Consider the following 11,191-nt stretch of genomic DNA (forward strand, 5'->3'; position numbering starts at 1 on the left):
ATCTATGCTGCGATTATTAATAAGAGCATTTACTGAAAATAAATCAGCAAATGAAATCCAGAGAAAATTTAGATGCGCGTCCAATCATAGAATACTAAAGTATGATACATTTATACTATTGCATTCCTTTCTCACTTTTGTCTTAGCTATGTGTTTCTAAGAAACGGAACTCTTTCTTATTTATACTTTCGTCTTGCACAGTGAAATTAATATTCATTATTCATAATATTCATTAATTCATTAGTGGCAGCCTATTACCCAACAAGGTCCTGACATCATCTTTAGACACGTAAAGTTCAAGGCTTATTCAGCAAGTCTGAATTCGTTAAAAAATTGTTTCCAAGTCATTTAAACACTACTTCTACGTTCATAAGCGAGTTCGTAACATAGCGAGATTTATATTTTATGGAATAATCCCGTAACTGTATTCTGCAATACAATCGAACTCTATTTATCCGGATTCGTCGGGGACAACCAGTTCGTACGATGGGAATATACCGATTTTGCTCGTTCCAATAATAAAAGTTTGCATTAAGATAAGTAGATTCAATTGTTTAATTTAGGTCACAAAAATCAAAAAATATATAATAATTTCAAATTTATTCTCGCGAGCAGAAAGAAACGCTTAAGAAAAATACCAGAAAGAAAGTTTTCTCTGGTATTTCTAGCATCGATGAAGCCGTAACTATGATTTTCTTCCAATAAACAGAATTCAAATAAACGTACCATTCCGAAATTAAAGAAAACCGAAGTTTTACCATTTCTTTTTTTTCTTGTGCAATCTTTTTTTTGTTCGTTCAACCTACAATATCTAGCCATTGTTTCACAGCTTTGTAATATAACTTTGCTTCAAAAATAAGAAAACACGAGAAACTTGAAATATCTCAACGTACGAGTGTCTTGAAAAATGAGGAAATGCTGAATAAGAAATTTTATTTAAAAAGGGTAGTGCTACGAATCGAATTCAGTAAAAAAAACGTAAAAATTTATTACAATTTATTACGATTATAGAACCAACTGCGTAAGATTAAAAATTTACCAAGGACATTTTCATCCCTTCGTGACATCGACATAATAATTCCTGATAATATCAGCATCAGCGGAAGTGAAAAGGAAACAAGGATGTGACGTGGATTATGCGTTGGCATTTTAAGCTATCAGCTTCGAAAGTTACAAAATATCCTACGTCACGAGGCTTTTCTCTATACGCTGCTTCAGGACGTTAAACGAACAACGGTGACGTCAAAGCGACGTCACTTCACCCTTCAAAGAGTTAATTTAGAAGTGAATGGGTTACATTGGGTTCCGAAGCATCGGACCGCGGAATACGATGTTATCCGCGTGTTCTTTCACGTTCCATCGACAGATGATATCACCCATGCTCGATGGGAACTGATCACGCGAAAATTCTAGAGCGTTCAGAGACCTCTTAATGGAAATTAATTATCAAAGGACGCTGATCTAAACGTACGAAGGCGTCGTTATTCTTGAACGTCGCGTCGGCAAACGGAGTCAATGTGTTAACGCGTGTGTACATAAAGGTGAGTGGAATAACTCGTTATTACTTAAACTACTAAAGACTAACGTCACGTTAATGCAACATTACGTTTCTTAATCGATTTATATCGTTAAATTCTACTTCTTAACATCGTAGTTACGATAGAGAAGTCCAACTATTTGTTTAACGTTTCTTTCTTACTATTGCTTCTTTCGCTTAGATTCTACGATGTTTACGAAATTCCTAAAAATTGAAACGAGTCACTCTGATTTATCGCAATATATTTTATACGTTGTATATCGAAATTATGCAAAATATTTTTGCACCTCTAGTTTCCGAGTATCGTAGCAAACGGACGGGATAAAACGGACGATATTTCAGCGGAGACTAACCGAATTAAAGGAATAAATTAATTTTGCAATTCGAGAAGAGAATGGAACCGCCGTGTGCAATGCACTGATTAAAATTGAACTAGTTGTTGAACACGTTAATACTTGATGTTTCGCAAACGCAAACAAAAGTGGCTACGGCAAACGTCGAGCAATTCAACAATGAGATGGTAGGAAACGTCCCGAGTCAGCTCTACGTATTATTATTTAATGTTATGTAATTATTGTTACTCGTTTGTCTAATTCAAATAGATTTTTATATTGAATGCCAAACGTCGATTATTAAAAAGTAAAATTGTGATCCCTATGCTTAAAAAATAATTATGAAAATCGAAGTTAAACAAATTAACGAAATGAGCAATTAACGTTAAATCTTGACATTACAAAATTAATAAAGATCTATACCACTATCGTCTAATAGATTCGAACGATCTTAAATGCATCTCTCTTTCAAAAAATTTAATCAATTTTTCCTTCCATTTATATATTACCTAAAGCTGGGTTTGCATTCCAGTCCAGCGATCCAATCCGACACTGGATCGTAACTGGAATAATTTAAACAGCGTTTTCATTTGAATACAGTACAGACGTTCCAGTATGTAATCCATTCAAACGACTGGATCGAAAGTCTACTTTTTCCAAACCAGTGTTTCCCGCTACCATCGAGAATACAACATTCCAACGTTACTAGAATCGTCCAGACGGCTCATTAAGGTAAGTTTCATGCATTGTTTTTGCCATCTTTCTCTTAATCCAGCGACTGGACTAACGCGGCTTAACATTCTATTTGCATATGTATACAACGGGACATAAAAAACGTTTAATTACTCTCGTTTTATAAACATTCTTTTATCCCATCGCTGTACGTCTACCGTCCCTACGTAGATTCTTCGATCGATCCATTTAATAATATCGCATCAAAATACTTTGCAATGTCAAAGAAACACCGACAAGCTACATCATCGACGAAGAATTACCTTGAGCGGCGGCTCGACGACGAATGCTCTTATTCGCGCTAGAGACGCGAGCACTCTGAGACCTCGTCGCGGGTCTACGTCTTCTCGTTGGTGTACTGCTGTCAGGAGTTCCGCTTCCACTATCCTTCTCTCTGTCGATTTTATCCCTCTCTCTGGCACCCGAGGGAGGCATCGCCTCCAACATTTGTTCCATGCTGGAGAAACCAGGTGCACAGATCGAGGCCGATCTGGTCTTCCGGCGTAGCGAAATCTCCGACATCTTTGCTTCTCTTCGTTCGCCGATCCTTCTACTGCTACACTATTCTCCGACAATTTCCGATTTTTCAATAGAAAAAGAAGACAACCGTATTCCCGAGGTACGATTACGAGTAAACTTCCTCGAATTTCTGTTATTTTGCCCGTGTGCTCACCGTAAAACAACGATATACCCAAGAGTCTATTTTCTCTCTTTGAAAACACGTTTCTGACTGGAACTTCGAGCTTTCTGTTCTTATCAATTCCCAGGGTTCGTTATCTCTAGCGAGATTTTTTCTCTGCAACGCGTTGCACTCGACTCCCTTTGCACTTTTGCCCTTTGAAACGATCAAGATTCTCGGAAAACACGTCCGGGACGAAGTTTCCAGGTCCCGGAAGAGCGCTACTTCACGAAAACCACCGGCTGACTTCGAACGAGACGAGTTTGATTATTCTCAAAATAGGTGCTCTCCCCGTTGAAGGGTGGTCTGTTGGTCGAGCGTTTTACGCTTGTCGCGACCTTTCGCCAGGTACGTTTCCGCGAGCGCAGATTCAACGTTCGATTAAAAGTTTCACAGAGACGAGACGGAGTCTTAGCTGTCACGCTGGCAAGTCCATGAGAACACGGCTGGCTGGGCCTCCGGCGACTTTCGGAAACTCGCTCACCGACGAAACTTGCGAATTCTGAAGCAACATGTGGTAACACAGTCGTTAATTGTGGACGATACGCTCGCGACGTTCTTGCTTGGGTTTCCGCGGTTTTCGTCTACAGAAATCTCGATGCGATCGCAACTCGTCGTGTTTAGGTTTCCTTTTGCAATATTAACTTCGTTTCGCTGATTTTTGACACATTGTAACGTTATAATTTGACGTTTCTTTAATTTTTGTAATCTTTAGAGTATACTTTTCTTTGAGAATCGTAATTTCTTGTAACTTTTTCTTTCTGTCCTTTTCGCTGATTAGAAATTTGGATTTATGGCGTCAGAGAACCTTGATATTCGTCTTAAAAGGCTTTAAATTTTCTTTCAAATTGTAATTTGTAACCCTAGTTGAAATGCGTTATAAAGTGTACTATAATTGAGAGAATTCCAATATTATGTAAGTTTCCTCTGTAAAAAGTAATACTCCGGTTTTTATACATGGAAAATACGAAGCAGGTCCTTTTCACCAGACTGGTTGTCACAATTTTTGGATACCTTCGATGGCTCGTTGAAAAAATTTGGTTTGTTGGGATGCGTACGACTGTTTCGACAACTTCAGAGAGACATATTTTTCTACTGTAAACAAATTGGAACGGTTTTGCTCGTTTCAAATCGAACTACGTGCTATTTCAACACTGAGTTTCGCGCAAAACCGAATCGAATATAATAGTGAAAATTCTGCTTCGAAACTTCTGCTTTGAAACTAATAAATTGTATTTTTAAATTACAATCACGATCACATTAAAAGGATCTCTACTTTCCATAACATGAAAGTAATCTGGAACTTTTCAAAAGACAGCTTACTCTTTAACAGGGTTGGCATTTAAAATTACACCAACCACCATAACGAGCAGTCTGTGCGATTGAATATCAAACGTTAAAAACGTAATGAAACAATATTTTGCAAAATTCCCGTGCAAAGTACCAATTTGCGAGTTGTAAATAAATTTATTCTTCGATCAAAGTGGCATGGCAGTTGCCCGATTCAGTGGTTCTCGACAATTAACATTGTAATTACCTGTTCTAATTACGAGGCTTCGAAGTTACTTTGCTATTAGAAATTCGTTTGTCCCGGTATACCAGTACGGTGGTTACTTTATTTACATAAGAATGAGCCACCGGCGACAGAACGTTCTATTTCCTTCTGTGATTAACTGCAACACATCGTTACAAGCTCCGATACAATCACCGTTTTTTTACCAAAACAGAAAAAAAAAGATTCGCGTCAGACAGAAAACATATATTTCCCTTGCCATTTATCTTATACTCGTAGAACTCTTCTACAAGTCAAAGAGATTTTCTAGTGTTTTCGACACGCGAATACCATTCAAATAAGCATACCGTCGGAGTCTTCAAAGATCCCAGGAAATCTGTTCGCAACAGATAATATACAGAGTGTTCTAGATTTTAACGTCGAAGTTTCGTCGATATATTCTATGGGTTTAAATAAAAGAAAAATATTACATAAGCGTAGGTCGTTCGAGACCTTAATAAAAAAGTTACGACAAAAAAACGAAATACGAAACGGACAGCAAAGAACTCGCGATTATTGCGATTCCCGCTGCAGAAATCGTAAACGAAGCGCGTATTTCAACTCCCTAGATTCGTAAATAATCGCTGTATTTCGATACGAAGCCGAACAACTTGCTAATAGTACTGGCAGATATTCGCTTCAAAATCATTGACGATCTCGAATAGTAAACACAGCTCGCATAAATAGACTAAACGTAAATATTTCCGGTCTACTTCTACATTGTGTCGCGGTAACCGCTAGTTCTTTGTTGTTCCCTTCGTATTTCGTTTTCTAGTCATAACTCTTTTATTAGGTCTTGAACGACTTGGATTTCTTTAACATTTTTTTCTTCTTTGGACCCATTGGATGTACCGAGAAAGCTTCGCCGTTAAAATCTGTAACACCTTGTATGCAAGATAAGATAAGATATAGGTACGACGAAATATTTTAAATGGGAATTCATCTCCGTCGAGCTGCTCGAAGAAATATAAAACACGTACACGCTGGATTATCCGGTGATTCGATATTCGAGTATATCCGTGATATTTTCCCATTTACGTAATGTAAAATTGGAACGACAAACATTGATGGAAAGTTAAATGAGAAAGGAGAAAATGTAAAATTCCATTGCACGGAAGCAAACGAATAGAAATTCGCCCGAAGAAGACGAACGAAACAAAAGAGTTAGAAATTGCGATAAATTATGTCGTTATTTGACGAACGATAGATCCGGAAACGAACGAAGAGTATACGTAGAGGATAGAGACGAAATTGTAGTTGTCTATATTTAGCGGGAGAATTAAAGGGGCTATTAACGTTATAGCCAGTCCATCAACAGTTTCACCAATAGTCTATAAGACTTTTATTAGAGAAAACTATCTATCGATCATCCTCCTTTTCTCCCTCTCGCAGTTTCTCTCTTTCTTTCTCACCGCAGAGGAACGACACGTTTATTGCGCTTGAAGTGCAACGTTAAGTGGAAGAGATCAGCCTTTGTGCGTTCTCCGCTATGTTTACGAGCTTCGAGGCGCATGATAAATTTTATGAATTGCAAGCTTGACACTACAGGTACTCGAACGAGCTCCGCCATTTATAAAATTAAAGTATCTTTCGAAATTACGGTAGCTCGCGAAAGTACTCGAACACTTGTGGAAACCTTTTGCGAATAGACTATCTGTGTTGTTTGGAATATTTTGAAATTTCATTGGCACTACGAGAGCCGACCATCGTGATCGTATATCGATAAAGTTTAAAACAAATCTGAAAATATGTATACGGACGATACACGCGACTCGTACGAGATATTTAGCGCAAACATATGTTTCGCAGCTATCGCGATTAATTATTTTTCTCAACCGTGTATTTAATTTTTATTAAAATATATGTTTGCAGTATATGTCTCGTAATTTCTACGTACGTTTTTAGATTGATTTCAAATTTGATAAAAATAATCCTGACAGTCGTGTCTCGCTACAGTGCCGATGAAATTTGTAAACGTTTCGTATAATACGTTTCATATAACACGTATTTCACATACGATACAGATGCATTTTCAGCTTGGTTTCAAATTTTATCAATATGGCCATATCGGATCGTGTCAAAGCTAATAAAAATATTCTACGTAACGCGAACAATACACGTATCAAAATTTTCTATGCTAAGTGTCCAAATACTTTCGTCAGCCCCGATCTATCACGAGTAGAAAAGTTGTTTCAATGGTCGTGTAAATTTGAAAAATTCACGACGCTTACGACTATTTTATACGTTTCTCGTTCGAATCTGCAAATAATATCGTGTGACAGCGTTTATGACATTTTAATGCGTCAGAATTGGAAATTCGATCGATCTCTCCAGATTCCTTCGAAGAAACAAAAACTAGAGTCAGACAACGAGTCTTCGGTATCCTCTTCGCTATATATTCGACCTTGTTAAGGGATAAACTCACGTAATTCATTATCCCGTATATCAAATGTCTGGCAACCTCATTAAACACCGCATCCACGCCCGACGATCGTGCGCGAAACAGGTGCACGATTGAAATTCCATCTTCCCTTGGGAATTGTAACGATGCAAATTGAATATTACATAGTCGGATCGTTTTCGACATCGTAAATGTTACTGCCTTAAATAGTCGATTGGGATACAAATCGACCCGACCTTCTGCATATCGTTAGAAAGCGTTACGATCGCGTTCCTTTCCCAAATATTGAAATTGAAAAATGTTCTTTGTAATAAATTAAAAATTGAATCGAATTTGAATTTGAATCGAAATGAATTTAGGGCAAATACGTTCATAAAGAAATGAAAAGCTCTTCCCATTGTATCATCTATTATCTAGCTCTGTTTTCACATACTTGTGTGAAAGTTTATCGATACAGCAATTATTTTTTAATCTTTCAATTACGATTTTTTAAGTAAAATATGCTCCATGGCAGGAAACATTCTACTCGTCCTTGGTAACGTATCGGAGCAACGATCGAAACACGTAAACTCTGCTCATTTCGTACGAGCTTCCAACGTCAAAACCATACCTCGGAAACTCCATTATCTAAGCGACAGCTATCAACCGAAATTTCAACAAAATAATTAAATTTTAAATAAAGTTATCAAAAAACGAACAAGAGAAAGAGAAACAGACGTCGAAGCCCCGTTACTTTCCAGCATGGGATATAATATTCTGTTTTCAAATATAAAAGAGGGAGAGGAACGAATAAAAAGAAGATGAAAGAACCTTTGCTCTTTTTTCAACAAAGTCCGATCGATCGAGGTCTCTTCGACGATTAACACGATCGTTTATGAAATCTGTATGATTACCACAGTCCTAAAAAAAAACACTGGCTCGCGTTTACCACTTCCGGTGGCCGGTGATCGCATCGAATGATCTACTCGTCATTTTCCAAGCTTGCCGTTCGTCGTCACATGTCTCGATCGCGTGTGCGCCGAGGACCAAGTAACCGACCGACACCAGAAGAAATGGAAGAACAGAACGAACGAAAGTATACGCGAGGAGATACGACACGCAGATGCACGTTCGACGATACGCGGCACACTGAGCTTCCTCTGAGCAGCGACGTCGCGACGCCAGGCGTCGTGGCAGCTCGGAATGTCTCGCGGCGACGCTCGGCGAACCTCGTGTCGACGGCTGGCCAACGTCCAAATTCTCCGATGTAGAGAATCGCCTCTCTCACCCTCTCCCTCTCTTTTTCTCTCTTTTTCTCTCTTTTTGGCGGGTTGAAAATCACAGCGATGTAAGTCAAGATTTTGAGAATTTTGCTTCGAACCAGATGTCGCAATCCTTCAAAGTGTCATCCTACTAGTTTGAACAATCAATTACGTTATAATTTCACTTCCCGCTATGAAACGCTTTCGCGGTTTCAAAAGATAAAATTAACTTTCTGTAACAATAAACATGGAGCCCATTTTAGGGAAAATGACGACAGATCGATTTACACCACTATGATTTTCCATCCTTGACGTATTATTTTGTATCGAATATATTGTACTTTGTTGAAATTTAATCCACCGCAGATAAACCAAGTTGTCTTCGCCCCGAACGAAATTTCACTCGTCAACTTCTTCGAAGCAAATTTTTATGCTTCCTGGAAAACCTTTTAAACATCCGACTTAAAAGCTGCTAATATAGTACCGTAGATACTTCAAGAGGTAGCTGAAAAATTATTTACGTTCTCTTAAAGTCTAGACCAATAAAAAAATTAGACGTAGACACGATCGACTTACGTTCCTTACGGACAGTGCGAAAATATACTAATAATACAAAGGTATTGAATTCTGTATACTATTGCGCCTACTATTTACACCGCCTTGATTCTCCGTCTTAAAAAGTCTCTCTCCTCTCTCTCTCTCTCTCTCTCTCTCTCTCTCTCTCTCTCTCTCCCTAAACCTGGCTATCTGCACGGATTCGCAGGAAAACGTCCCGCTACGAATCATTTACGAGCCACGGAACGATTCGCGCGACCGATACCTTTGCCTCCCGTTTTACATCGTTTTACGAGCTACTCGGAATCTTGAAAGAACGCTGAGACCAGCAGGATTAGAGACACTAGAGGGGAAAGTTTCTTTGTTCCACTGGAGAGCTTGCTGCTGGTGAAGAGAACTTGTTTATGAGATTCGACGCTCTCTAGAACCTGTGCGACGGAAGGATGGATTTGTTTGATTCGACGGATGATCCTGGATATTTGAAGTCCGTTTTGTGGCTTCTTTTACGGTTTAGGTAAAAGTACTAGTTGAAAGTTGGTCGAAAGGGCTATTGGAATGCAAAAGGCAATGGAAACGCGTAGTTTGAAATATAAGCATCGCGAAAGTTGTATCTTAGGGTTGAAGGGAAACGTTTGGGATTTTTGCAGATGCGCGTGATAGTTGGAGAGAGATATGGGTAATTTAGGAAGAAAAATGGTGAGAATATCCTGAATCGAAAGGGGGACCATATCGATAATGATAGGCTCAGCCCCTGCGAACAGTGACGAATATAACGTTCAACGAATATAACGTTCGAATAATTCAAACAGCGTTAAAGGCAGCGATACGATACGATCTAACGTAATTTTTCGATAAAAGATATCTAAGAAATTCCTCGAAACTTGAAGTGTATTTTAAGTAAATTAAAATTCAAGTACGTGCTAAATCATCGCATATCTTGTAAAAAGATGACGAAATATTTTTCTTTTCGGTCCTTTCCCCGAAAAAGAGGATTGCCAAGAGTATTACTAACGCGAATGGTTTCTACATTTCGATATTTCGTAACCATTGTTACCCGAATCCTTTAGTTTCTTTAATTTCGGAAACCCCATTCTATCGACGAACATTTCCTAAGACGTTCGCATCGTCGTAAAACATCGTCGAAACGCGTGCTGAAACGGTAAAACGTTTTCACAAGGGTTAAGGTAACTAGATATTTGGAATTTTTAATCAGGAATCAACGAAACGCATCGTGTTTGGTATTCCGATGGCACTGACATCTTTAAACGGCAACAAATGTTCCCATAAAGCCAACAGTGGCATCGCTACGCTCACAGATATCCGATTAAATTCATAAGAAAGTTGGCGATGTTTAATCTCAAATTCGAAATAAATAATACGCGAAAGAAGATGTTATTCTTGGCGTGAAACATTGTTTCTGTAAAAAAATAACGAACGCATCGTTAGGTTGTTAGTGACTGCTGTCGAGCCAGATTTTCAGAAGTCAGAACAACTTTCGATGAAAGAAAATTCCAAGGAAAACGTTGGTAAGAGCAAAATGCTGCTTACGCGGTTTCATCAGAAGACTATTGTGAGAATCGAACTCGTACGTTCTAAATGATTTCTCAGAAACTAGGCGGAAACTTTCCCTTCGTAACTAATCACGTTGCCGAGAAGGAATCGATGTTTCTAAGACGATAGGAAAGTCGATATGCGTATCTCGTTGAGAGAATAAATTTCGAGGACGATGAAGCAATACCTGTGGTGGCATGGCTCGCGAAAGTATTCGAAACACACAGACGCGCTTTATGAATATATCACGTGTGTTACGTATGTTACACGAAACATTTGGAATTTCATTAACATCGTAACGACTATAATATGGGTTTATTGGTAAAGTTTGAAACAAATCTGAGAATATGTGCAGAAATTGGAAAATATTCAGTACAAATACATACGTAGTACATATATTTCGCAGAGATCACAAAAATATTTAAACGGTCAATTATCCATTATATTAATATACCTCGATATTCGATGGGACCATCTTTGACACTTACGTGCTTAAAATGTCTATCCTTGCTGTATACTAATTTTTTAATAAATATATTTCTTGCAATACCTCATCTTCCAACCGATGTACATGTTCATCTCCGGATTAGTTTTAAATTTTACCGATACAA

General features: G+C 38.2%; 1 protein-coding gene across 3 annotated transcripts in view; it reads right to left on the reverse strand.

The window, feature by feature from the left end:
* The window catches only part of Rgk3 (Rad, Gem/Kir family member 3), a 79,383-nt gene extending 71,032 nt beyond the window's left edge, over positions 1–8,351 (reverse strand). The window contains exons 1-2 of one of the 3 annotated variants that reach the window (XM_033339182.2): positions 8,162–8,351; positions 2,865–3,782 (exon numbers count right to left, since the gene is read on the reverse strand). In XM_033339182.2, the coding sequence (XP_033195073.1) occupies positions 2,865–3,123 (259 nt within the window). In that variant the 5' untranslated portion in view covers positions 3,124–3,782; positions 8,162–8,351. Of the gene's footprint in view, positions 1–2,864; positions 3,783–8,043 lie in introns of all 3 variants that reach the window. The other 2 variants (XM_033339181.2, XM_033339183.2) reach the window with 2 other exon arrangements.
* Positions 8,352–11,191: the final 2,840 nt, after the last annotated feature.

Source organism: Bombus vancouverensis, chromosome 1, assembly GCF_051014615.1.
Source record: "Bombus vancouverensis nearcticus chromosome 1, iyBomVanc1_principal, whole genome shotgun sequence".
NCBI lineage: Eukaryota > Metazoa > Arthropoda > Insecta > Hymenoptera > Apidae > Bombus > Bombus vancouverensis.